At 47.2% G+C, this 12,843-nt stretch overlaps 1 protein-coding gene across 1 annotated transcript in view; it reads left to right on the top strand.

Annotated features, from left to right (window-relative positions):
* Positions 1-11,772, top strand: part of PROM1 (prominin 1) — a 97,576-nt gene extending 85,804 nt beyond the window's left edge. Inside the window, 6 exon segments of the mRNA XM_047798705.1 lie at positions 1,995-2,048; positions 3,083-3,163; positions 3,298-3,366; positions 5,786-5,878; positions 9,583-9,705; positions 11,401-11,772. Of these exon segments, the coding sequence (XP_047654661.1) occupies positions 1,995-2,048; positions 3,083-3,163; positions 3,298-3,366; positions 5,786-5,878; positions 9,583-9,705; positions 11,401-11,424 (444 nt within the window). The 3' untranslated portion in view covers positions 11,425-11,772.
* The last annotated feature ends 1,071 nt before the right edge of the window (positions 11,773-12,843 follow it).

Genomic DNA, 12,843 nt, shown 5'->3' with positions numbered 1-12,843 from the left:
CCTCTCGTGCATCCAGCCGTCTCGACTTTTTTTTCTTTTTCTTTTTCTTCTCATCGCCTTCTGGCTTCTTTCCTAAACCGTAGGCAGTTGGTAGCAGAGGCAGAACCTGGCCTCTGCCGTCAGGTTGGCTTGTTTTCACATCTTGCTTCCGTCCCCCTAGAGTCTTGCAGCCTTCCGTTTGCTGGTTCTCAGACGGTGGGAACGAATGGATCTTGCCACGCTGTGACCTGGCACTTGGAGGTGACAGGTCTGATGTTTCACAGGGACTCTGCAAACAGGAGCCGGTACCTCGCGCTTGTGTGGGGAAGCTTGTTTGCATTGTCCATCGAAACCTTGCTCCAGACTCAGCCTGCTCAGGTTCCCAGCAGCTGACTGTCACTCCTCTCAGGTCCGGCTGCTCACTGCTCCAAATGCAATACTCGAGAGAGAGACAAATGTGGCTAGAAAGGGACATCGCCTTCCATCAGCATGCCGGCCATCCGGGGTGACGGCGGACTCAGGGTCCACCCCAAACCCTCTCCGAAGAGTCTGCTTGGCGGTGAAAGCTTTTAAAGGGAAAGAGGGAAGTTATCTGCAGTTAATCTTGGAGATAGAAGGTCAGGGCCATTACCAACCCCACCGCGTGCCGGCTTACGTGCAGGCTTGTCGACCGCTTCTGAGCTTTCTTTAGATGCTGTCTTGCTCACACGGTTTGTTCATGAGATTACTGAAGGGGAGGCTGGGGAAGAGGTCTGGCCCTCTGTTAATGACCTGCTCCTCGTTTCCACTTCTTTGATCTATGGAAAGAATCAAGTTTTGCGAGGCATTGTGTCAACAGATCTGAAAGTTGTGTTAGGACCGACACTTGACTCCAACTTCAGAACCTTCTAGAACTAGCTTTTACCATCTCTCCCTCCTCATTTTTCCCCCTAACTTTCCTTTCTTTTTTTTTTTTTTAGGGCTGCACCCACAGCATATGGAGGTCCCAGGCTAGGGTTGAAGCGGAGGTGTAGCTGCCAGCCTACACCACAGCAGCAGCAACGCAGGATCCAAGCTGTGTCTGCAGTCTGCACCACAGCTCGTGGCAACGCCGGATCCTTAACCTACTGAGGGAGGCCAGGGATCAAACCTGCGTCCTCATTGGTTCTAGTCAGCTTTGTTTCTGCTGCGCCACAACAGGAACTCCTCCTCCTGACTTTCTGGTTCATGCAGTTCTCCTCTACAGTTTTCTTCGTTGGTGTGCTGTGCTCATCACAGTTCTCTCTCTGCTGGACTTGTTTATGCTTAGCACAAATTAACATTTTCAGCTGGGTTTGACCCGTTCCTTAAATGCTTCCCCTCAAGCTGACACCAGTCTCCCTGGCCTTTTCAGAGCTGGGGCAACCTGTAGTTAAGCAAGTTGTTCTGTAGATGTGACCTACCATCTAAGCCAGAGTTAGCAAACCATGGCCTCAAAAACTGCAGCCCTCGGACCCATCCGGGCTGCTGCCCGTTTTTATAAATAAAGTTTTATTGGAACACAGCCACACCCACTTAGTTTACAGATGATCTGTGACTGCCTTTGGTTACAAGGGCAAGGTTGAGCGATGAGGGCAGGATAGGTATGGCCTCCGAAGTCTAAAATAGTCATTCTCTGGCCCTTAAGTGATAAAGTTTGCCAGTTCCTCATCTAAGTCATGCAAATGAAGCAACTCTTGTGCAGCGGGTTTTACTGTAAGCAATACCTGCTGCTTTCAGCAAGCCCGATTCGAAACGGTTTTGCACATACCTTTCGTGTAACTTGGTGCTCTCTGAAGCTCTAGAATACGGATCCAGATTTTCCTCTCCAGGGTTTTTTGTACCCAAGGTACGTGAGGTGCATGTTGTTACTGGCATCTGTGGTTTTTTTCTAGAATGAACCTGTTACAGAACAGAGTCAGATTTGCTGGCTGACTCGGGGCGGGAGGGCCACAAAGCCTGTCATCTCACAGCTTCTTGTCACAGGTTGGGGAACATGATCTATGTTTTTTCACCAGCGCGCTGTGTATCAATGCATGCAGGAACTTCAACAGAAGACCGCTGGATTGGGGGTAAGGACTTGTTTGCCTTTTCTGTCATGGGCTCTTGCTACAAAAGCACACACAGGCGTTCCCGTTGTGGCTCAGCGCGTTAAGAACCTGACATAGTGTCCATGAGGATGCTGCTTGGATCCCTGGGCTTGCCCCGTGGGTTAAGGATCTGGCGTGGCTGCAAGCTGTGGCGTAGGTTGCACATGCAGCTCGGATTCAGTGTTGCCATGGCTGTGCCATAGGCAGCATCTGCAGCTCCCGTTAGACCCCTAGTCCGGGAACGTAACTTCTGTATGCTGTATATGGAGCCCTAAAAAGGAAAGAAAAAGGAAAAGAAGAAAAAAGAAAAATGAAAAGAAGAAAAAAGAAAAAAACCACACACACACACAGACTTTCAGAGATATAGGTTGTGGCAGGGACTTTAGGTAAAACCAAGTCTTGGTTATCCACTCATTTTAAACCTCCCACCGTCTCCTTTCTGTGAGGACATCTATATGCATGCAGACTGCATCCTGGCGCGTTCTGGGGGCACAGAAGCAAGCCCTGTTTGGGTGTGTAGGATACAGGTGGAGAAGGCACATCAGTCATTTTTGCAGAGGTTTTGACAAACAGCCTCCAAACCTCAGCACCTTTGAACCACAAACTTTTGTTCTTACTGTGGGGTCGACTCCACATCTTTTCCCACTCAGAGACCCAGCCTGAAGGAGCAGTCCTGGGCCACCTCGTGTCTTTGGAGTGGAGGACAGAAATTCAGCGGGTGAATAGAAACGCAGGTTGCCCTTTAAATCACTGGGCAGAACTGGCACGGTGCCACTTCCTGTTCGTTCCATTGACCAAGGCAGTCACACAGCCAAGCCCCCCATCGTGGGCAGGGGGGACCTCTACTTATCCGGGGACCCAAGTCTGGGAGGGGATCACTAATTACGAACAACTAGTACGGTCTTCTTAACTAGTCAGTTGTGGGGTGTGGGGCTGAGCTAACGTAGTACTCATGTTGGCATGTAAACTGTCCCCGCGAAATCCCTTTGTCCCTTGATGGCATTGCTGTTTTCCAGGTGAGAATGCAAAATATCCTTTTCTTTGTGAATGATACTCAGAACTTGGTCACCAACATGATCACCGCAGTTGTTCACGAAGTAAGTTTTTTTTAGAAAAATAAGGATGCCAATGCGTGCGTGCGTGCGTGAGTGCGTGCGACCGTAACCTCATGGTTAAATAGAGGGCAGTAGAGTCATTTTACTGGTTTTACTACCCTTTGCTGTCTTTCCAGGAAAGGAGGAGGTATGTGACTATGATACTGAGCTATTTCGAACAGTATCTGCAGTGGGTCAAGCACTCGGTAAGTGGTTTATCTCGTGGGATCGTCTGTTTTCTAGGATAAGATCAGGAGGCAAGCCAGTGAAATTTGCAGTCATGAGATAGGAGATAAGCAAAAGGACCTTGAACGTGGGGGCCGAGAGGGGAGGCACCGTAAGACTCAGCGAAGGTGTGGTCCCCGCAGGGAGGGTGGCTTCCCGGGGCTGCCCCCTGGAGAGCTCACCCCTGTGTCCTTCTGCAGCTCCCTCTGCTCAGAACTGTGGGGATCCTGGCCCCCTGGACTGTCTCCCCTGTGAACCGTGAGCTCTTTATGCTACGGTTCTTGACATTGTGCTTTGTACACATCCTGGGCAGCTCTGACCCTGCTGTGTTGTTGGTGTGTCAGGGTGGCTTAAACGACAGGAGTTTATTTTCTCACAGTCTGGAGGCTGGAGGTCCAAGATCAAAGTGTCTGCAGGTTGGTTTCTTCGGAGGCCTCTCTCCTTGGCTTGTCAGTGGCGTCTTCCCTCTGTACCTGTCTCTGTGCAGATTCCCTCTTCTATATATATACATATATTTTTTTGTCGTTTGTCCTTTTAGGGCTGCACCCGTGGCATATGGAGGTTCCCAGGCTAGGGGTCGAATCGGAGCTGTAGCTGCCGGCCTACGCCACAGCTGATGCAACTCGGGATCCGAGCCTCGTCTGCGACCTACACCACATCACAGCAACACCAGATCCTTAACCCACTGAGCAAGGCCAGGGATCCAACCGCAACCTCATGGTTCCTCGTTGGATCTGTTTCCGCTGCGCCACGATAGGACCTCCAGATTCCCTTTTCTTTTACAAGACAGCAGTCCTGTTGGATGAGGGCCATGAGCTTTGATGTAGGTTGCAGACATGGCTTGGATCCCGTGTTGCTGTGGCTGTGGCGTAGGCCGGCATCTGTAGCCTGGAACTTCCATATGCCACAGGTGCAGCCCTAAAAAGCCAAAAAAAAAAAAAAAAAAGGAAAATGCCTCTTGTTTTCTTGGGCTTTAAGCCAGATCCCCACTACGGATTATTCCACTGGGGCTGTGCTTGCAGCTGAGTCACCTAGGAGGTGCCGTTAGCCAGGATGAACTTTGAGAAGTCTAGTGACTCAGGAAAATTTAGGCCGCCCTGAGCAGGCTTTTCATGTTCGATTCCCGACCCCTCCCTGTGTGAGCCACTCCTCCCTTCCTTGTGTCCCACCCTCCCTGTGTTCCAGCCACACTCAACCTAAAGCTGTCACGTTCTAGGCCAAGTACTGGTTCTCCTTCAAGGCCCCACCTTGATGTACGAGCTGACCCCCCAACCCCCACCCCCCCACCCCCCAGAGGCGAAGACCTCAGGGTCATCTCAGTGCAGGGCACACATTCAGGTCAGCAGTGGGGAAGCAGATGCACTGTCACCATCGTCACTCTGTGTCTCCTCCTCTTGACAAAGGACCACGTTTTGATCACACTCATCCCCGCGATTCAAGGCAGACACCCTGAAGCCAAAGCGAATCTTGGCAGAAATGGTTAAATCCTAAGGAGGCCGCATGTGGGAATATTAAATGCCATTGGTACAAAATGAGTCAGAGCTATACCAGGGGACTTGGAGAGATGGGCACAGGGTGTCAGTAAGAGAGACAAGCAAGGTGCAGAAAAGCATACAGAATAGGACCCTTAGCCCCCTTTTTATTTTTTAAAAATTTTATATTGAATATAGTAGTTTTATAATGATTCAGATGTACAGCAAAATGATTGAGTTACACACACCCATATTTTTTATATATATATATATATATATATATATATATATATATATATATAGTGTACATATATACTTATTCAGCTTCTTCTCTGTTATAGGTTATTACAAGATATTGAAAATAGTTCCCTGTGCTTTACAGTGGGACCTGTTATTTCTCTATTTTATATATAGTAGTGTGTATCTCTTAATCCCAAATTACCAATTTACTCCTCCCCCTCTTTCCCCTTTAGACCATAAATTTGTTTTCTATGTGAGCTGTGGTGTAGGTCGCAGATGCAGCTCAGGTCTGGCGTTGCTGTGGCTGCGGTGTAGGCCGGCAGCTGTAGCTCCAATTAGACCCCCAGCCTGGGAACCTCCATAGGCTGCAGGTGTGGCCCTAAAAACCAAAAAAACCACAAGTTCAGAAATTCCAACCAAGGCACTGGGCTGGCCTCGTGTATGCTTTTATTCTCTCGGGAGTCCAGGCGGATGGTCCCTGCTGTTCTAAATAGCCAACGGGGGAACTGAAAACCGAGGCTCGGAGAGAATGGGCTCTTGCTTTCACTGTTAGGCCGCTGACCTCTCTGGGAAAGCGGCTGTCCACTCCCCATAACCAGAGGGCATCGGGATGTGGTGAATGGCATGTCTAATTCTCCTGGGATGTTGTGGCTTTGGCTCAGCTCGCCTGTGTTTCTTACCCTCGTAGGTCACCAAGCAAATCGCAGCCTGCAAACCAGTGGCCACTGCTTTAGATTCTGTGGTTAACATCTTTCTGTGCGGCTACGTCATCGACCCCCTGGTAAGAATCTCATCTTTCAAAAGAAGAAGATGCAATAAACTCATTACTTTTGCTTTTTTTTTTTTCCCTCCCAGGTTGTAGTTCACACTATAATATCGCATAGTCTGACTGATTCTGTTACAGCTGTAGAATCCATGACCTGGAATCTAAAATGTAGATGAGGAGTTCCCTTCGTGGCTCAGCGGAAACGAATCCGACTAAGAACCATGAGGTTGTGGGTTTGATCCCTGGCCTCGCTCAGTGGGTTAAGGATCCGGCATTGTTGTGAGCTGTGGTGTAGGTCACAGATGCAGCTCGGATCCCGAGTTGCTGTGGCTGTGGCATCGGCTGGCCGCTACATCTCGGATTCGATCCCTAGCCTGGGAACTTCTACATGCCGCAGATGTGGCCCTAAAAAGCAGGCATAGAGTAGAGTTGGATAGGATAGGATAAGATAGGATAGAATAGAATAGAAGGTAGATGAATGTGTTCTGATACTTTATAAGTTAGAATTTTTAGTACAGAAGGCAGGAGACCTGCATGGAGAAAACTCCCATTTGTCCAGAATCATTAGAAAGGGTGTCAGTGGCGTGCAGGCTGCGCTATGCCACAGGAAATTTGGTGCAACTATATGTGTAACCCTAAAGCTACAGCAAACTCATTTTAAAGTTTGAGTTACAAGCCCTTTGAGACGTTAGCACTGAGTGGTAAGTTCCAATGAGTCAAGTTTATTCCTCAGCTGTGTTCACTCCTCCACACACACTGACTGTCTCCGTAAGTCAGTCCCCTTACTCCCTTCACTTAAAGCACCTCAGCGGCTTACTCGCAACATCTCATGAAGATCAGGAGCCTTAATGTTTTACACTAGGCCCTGCACGTTTGGGTACCTTACCGTGGCCACATTTTGTGCAATTTGACCACTTTTCTCACTGTGCTCCAGACACGTGTTTTCTTTCATTTCTTTAAAAAACATCTCAATTTCCCCACCCCAGGGCCTTTGCACGTGCCAGTTCCTCTGCCTAGAAACTGGATGCATGTGTTTTCTCTCCTCCTCTCATTCCTCCCCTTCATACCTATATCCCACCCAGCTGACTCCTTTAAGTCTTGTAAGGTAACGGTGGAGAACACAGACTCTGAACTCAAATTCCACATCTGCATTTTCCGAACTCTGCGACTTGGAAAAATTCTGATGATTCAAAGAGAGATCACATGCAAAGCCCTTTACCCCATTCCTGGTACATGAACACACGCCTGGTGATCATTAGCCACCATCATTAGCCACCATCATTAGCCACCATCATTCAGTTTTTGGGTCCTAGCTCAAACATACATTTTTTTTCCAGGAAGCCTTTTCTGATCTTCTGAACTAGATTGGACTCCTTTTTCTACACTTCCATGGAACTTTCTGCTTTTCCTTTAGAGATGTTATTGCTGTTTGAATCGTACCTTTGTGTGGCCCTTTAAGACCCATCCCCCACAACACACACTAGACTCTGTAAACTCCATGAGCTCGGCCCTGTGTGTTCACTGCTGTGTCCTGGGCATCTGGAGTGCTGCCTGGAATGAATGAAGGGTGGTCAGGTGGCTGCCTGGCGCAGTGCCTTCAGATCTCTCTCTCCATCCGTCTCCCTGTCCCACATCCACGTATCCATCTGTCTGCAGGATGGACTTTTGTACCTAAGTGGAAACCATCCTGCCACCGATCCAGCCATGCAGACCCCACACCTTGGCCTCCTGGGAGCTTCCCTCCCCTTCCACCCCCTTACCCTTTCCATCTGCTGCTTGGAGCCCCAGCTGGTGGCTTTGGTTGAAGCTGTCCTTAGGGGAGCCTTCGGTTAGGCTGGTTGGTTCTGAATCGACCTCTTCAAATCCAGTCTCCACTGCCTTTCCTCAGCCAGTCCCATACCCAACACGCAGATGCCTCTTCCAAACCATCAAGGACCACCGGACGAGGGCCCTGGAGGCTCTCGGGAAGCCTGTGGACTGGAGCTCCTACAGGCTCTTGTAGTAGGTGGTTTAAATAGTAAGGAAGAGGTCTGGCCATTGACTCTGCCAGGAAAATAGATTCCAGGCTGGCTAACATGTTTCTTTTATATCTTAATTGTACCCAGAAGGATTGAGGCAGCTTCCAGTAAAAGCTACGGCTGTCCTAAAGCTCTAAAGCCTCTCAAAACAAGGCTGAAAGCTTAGGAATCTACCAATAAAAGAACATGCAGGAAAGGAGAATAAATTTACTGGAAATTCTAGGCCAAGAGGTGTCACTCCATCCAACACAAAGCCCAGCCAGGAGCAAAGCAGAAACTCAGGGGCTGAGGCCCGAGGGTCTAGGCTCCTGTCGTTATGTCTAAGCTGCTCTTTGCCTCGCGGTAGGCTGGGGAGGGCTGCTTCAGTGTTATCCTAAGGCAGGGGCTGCTGACCTGAGTCGCCCTAGGGATCTGGCAGGTTGTAGGTTTACAACGCAGGCCAGGGTCAGGCACTAGCTGGTGTCTGGTCCCCACAGGGCCATGCTAGTCGTGCACAGCAACTGAGGATGGATGGCTAGGGGCGGGACCTGCAGCAACTGAGGACGGATGGCCCTTTTGAAGAGAGAGCTCAACTCCAGCCGATGCCGCCCTGTGGGAAGGAGGGCTTAGCTTTAGGAGATCTGAATTGAGACTTTGTGAGAAAAGACGGAAACCGGGGTGTTTCTATGTGAAATCTGACTTAGAGACATGGACAGCTCGCTGGCGCTCTCTCTTTTTTTTGAATTATAGTTGACTTACCTGTTGTCAGTTTCTGCCGTACAGCATAGTGACCCAGTCACACACACACACACACACACACATACATTTTTTTCCCTCATGTTATCTTCCATCTTGTTCTATCCCAAGAGATTGGGTATAGTTCCCTGTGCTGTACAGCAGGACCTCATTGCTTATCGATTATCCATTTTAAATATAATAGTTTGCATATACTAACCCCAATGGCAACTGTCTTTTTATTTATTTTTTAAATTTAATTTTTTTTTTTTTTTTTTGCTTTTTAGGGCCACACCCGTGGTACATGAAAGTTCCCAGGCTAGGGATTGAATCGGAGCTGCAGGTGCTGGCCTACACCACAGCCACAGAAATGCGGGATCCGAGCCACATCTACAACCTACACCACAGTTCACAGCAATGCCAGATCCTTAACCCACTGAATGAGGCCAGGGATCGAACCGGTGTCCTCATGGATGCTAGTCAGATTCACTTCTGCAACACCACAATGGGAACCCCAAGCTACCTTTTAAAAAAAACAAAAAAACCCAAAACACTTTACCACTGCTTTTTAGACAAAACAGGATTGAATTCAGCCTATGATGGACCTTAAAGATTGAGGACATGGAGTTCCCGTCATGGTGCAGAGGAAACGAATCTGACTAGGAACCGTGAGGTTGTGGGTTCGATCCCTGGCCTCGCTCAGTGGGTTAACAATCCTGAGTTGCTGCGAGCTGTGGCGTAGGTCACGGATGTGGCTGGGATCCTGCGCTGCCATGGCTGCAGGGTAGGCCGGCAGCTGCAGCTCAAATTCACCCCCTAGCCTGGGAACTTCCTTAGGGCACAGGTGTGGCCCTAAAAAGCAAAAACAAACAAAACAACAAAACACACACACACACACACAGAAAATGACTTTCCCCAAGCAAGCGTTGTTTTCCATTTCCCATCTTCAGGCGTCTCATCCTCCTGATTATCTGTTTTTCCTCCCAGAATTTGTTTTGGTTCGGCATAGGAAAAGCTACCGTATTGTTGCTTCCGGCTCTAATTTTCGCTGTAAAGCTGGCCAAGTACTACCGTCGAATGGATTCGGAAGACGTGTATGAGGACGGAAAGGTAGACAAGTAAGATGCTGGGGGATCCTTTTCTCAGTGGTGCCACCTTCCAGGAGCTTTTGCTAAACAAGGGCTCTGATGAGGGTGAACTGGACTGTTTTTTAAGGCGGCAGGATGTTTTCTTTGAGATGTTTTCCCTCCTGGGATGTTTTCTTCGTACTGATGTTCGTAGGCTTATTTGAATTCTTTTTCCACTTGTTTCACTGTCTCAGCTTCCTTAACCAGCCTTCTTATTTCTTGTTTGCAGTTCCTCTGTCTCGGGGACTTGGCACTTGACTTTATAACTCTATTTACTCGTTTTCATTCTGACTCTATGGCTTACCCTTCACTCTGTCTCGTGAACTTGTGTTCAGAATGTGTTCATTTTTACTTGTTCATTTTCGCCTCCTTCTCAATACTCGTGTCTCCTGAATTGGCTCTGTCAGCATCTGTATTAGAGTAAAAATACGGAGGTTGCAGCTATTGAGGTGTAATGGGAATTAAAAATAACTTCATCTCCCTTTTTGTACTTTATAATGTTGAAACTACATGCATGAAAGAGTAAGCCTTTTCTTTTTTAAGCTATATTTACCAGGTAGGACGGGGAGGGTTTTCTTATTAGATGATGAACTTTTCAAATTAAATGAATATATTAAAATTATGTAACAACAGATATGTCCAGATAAAAATAAATGCGGATGCCTCTTAAAGTGAGAGGTAACCCTTGGAAAATACTGAAGAAATACTTGTTGAATTAATGAAAACGTTCCGTGTTAAAGTTATGAGTGTATAAAATTGTTGTTTCGAGCGTTAGTTTTTAAAGAGAACAGAATGTAAATACCCCTTTTTACTTTGTAGATTTGACAAATTGTTGTGTACTCTTTTTAGCCGTGATGTTGGCGTTGTCATCCAACGATGTACATACTTCCTCTCAGAGATAACATGGTGTTTTGGGGGGTGTATTTATTTTTGTTATGGAAAATGGTAGTGTTAGTTTTCATAGACGACATCAAGCCACTCAGACAGATTGGACGTGGTCCGCCCTTCACTCTCTCTCCGTCCAGTAACCCTGAATTCAGAATTTGTTCATTTTACTCACGTCGCCTCCTTCTCAATCTGTGCATCTTCCAAAGTTGCTTTGTCAGCATCTGGATTAGGGTAAGAATGTGGAGGGCGCAGCTATTGAGCTGCAGTGGTAATTCAAAATAATTTCATCTCCTTTTCTTGTATTTCATGGTATTGGAACTATACCATGAAAATGTAAGCCTTTCTTTTTTAAGCCGTGTATTTATAAGGTAGGACTGGGAAGCGTTTTATTATTAGAAATGAACTTTTACACTACATGAATATATTAAAATTACATAGCAGCAAATACGCCTGGATGAAAATAAATGCTGAGGCCTCTTAAAATGAGATCTGTCTAGCACTTGGAGAGTACCGAAGAAACGCATGTTGAATTAATGAAAATGTTTTAAATTCCATTTATTCCTGTATAAAAATGGCTGTCTTGATCTTTGGTTTTTAAAGGGAACAGGATGTAAATACTCCTTTTTACTTCCCTTGTAGATGTGACAAATTGTCGTATACTTTTTATGGCCATGCTGTTGGCTTTGTAATCCACGATGTAAACACTTCCCCTTAGAGATAACATGGTGTTTTGTTTTGTGGGTATTTATTTTTGTTGCAGTATGGAAAATGGTAATATTGGTCTTCATAGGCAACATGGAGCCACTCAGATTAAACAAAGTTTTTAAACACATCCAACGGCACGAATTCTTGATCTGCAACGTCTGCCAATATTGGAAAAGAAACCTTCCCTTCCGGACTTGACAGAGCTCAGTGAGACCACACCGAGGGGCCTGAGAGTGGACAGCACGCGCGCCTGCTTTTTCGAAGCTCTGCTTGAACCATCTGAGCCTTCTGTGAAAGTTTCCATATGTATGTAACACGTTCATTAATTCCCAGTTTAGCCTTTGGAACAAGACAGGAATTTGGGCACAAGTCATCACATGAGATCTTAGACGCCTAGTTAGGGAAAGTACAGCCGATAGCAGATGTGTGTGTGAACAATAAAAGGATGGTTTCAGAATTCTGACTCCAATCTTCTTACTGAAAGATAGACCTCAACTACAGGTGTCAGGGAAGTCTCTGTATTATCTTCTTTTTTTTGCCTTTTCTAGGGCTGCTCCCGTGGCATATGGAGGTTCCCAGGCTAGGGGTCGAATCGGAGCTGTAGCCACCAGCCTATGCCAGAGCCACAGCAACGTGGGATCCGAGCCACGTCTGCAACCTACACCACGGCTCACGGCAATGCTGGATCCTTAACCCTCTGAGCAAGGCCAGGGATTGAACCCACAACCTCATGGTTCCTAGTCGGATTCGTTAACCACTGTGCCACGTTGGGAACTCCTGTATTATCTTCTTAGAGCAGCTGTCACACATTCCACAAACTGGGTGGCTTCAAGCCACAGAAACATGTTCTTGTACGGTTCTGGAGACCGGGAGTCTGAAATCAACACAGCCCCAGAAATGGCTCCTCCCAGAGGGGCTGGGGGCGGAGTCTGTCCTGGGCCTCTTTCCTAGAGGCTGATTGCTGCCACCCCTGGGTCTTTCTTGGCTTGTAGACCCATAACCCCAATCTCTGCCTCTGTACTCACCTGTTTTCCTTTGTTTATCTGTGTCCAAATTTCCCTCAGCTCCTAAGGACACCAGCTGTTGGATCCTCACCTGAACTGTATCCCATCTGCAAACAATCTGCTATCAAACATTCAGGGGTTCTAGGTGGATGTACTTTTGGGGGCGGATATTATTCAGCCTGTACAATAACTCAACAGCAATAGCAAATAGCCAGAGAGATGGAGAAGTGGACCCACAAGAGAGCAACACTGTACACACAGAAATTAAATGACCAAAATCCGAAATGACAGAAAATAAAACAAGTTATTAGACTATGAAAAATAGTGACTCATTCCCCTCTTAATTTTATGTTTGTCTTTATCTAAGACGCTGCTCATGCACGTAAATTGTGTCTCCATCTAACTCAGTGGTGCCCAGCCCTGCTACACAGTGGACTCACCAGAGGGGAACCTTTAAAAAATACTGATGCTTGGGTCCTATCCAGGAGATTCTGATGCAGCCGGTTAGGGGTGTGGCTTAAAGG

This window comes from Phacochoerus africanus, chromosome 10 (genome assembly GCF_016906955.1).
Source record: "Phacochoerus africanus isolate WHEZ1 chromosome 10, ROS_Pafr_v1, whole genome shotgun sequence".
Lineage (NCBI taxonomy): Eukaryota > Metazoa > Chordata > Mammalia > Artiodactyla > Suidae > Phacochoerus > Phacochoerus africanus.
Note: the sequence above shows the minus strand (reverse complement) of the source record. Positions and strands in the feature narration are given on the sequence as shown.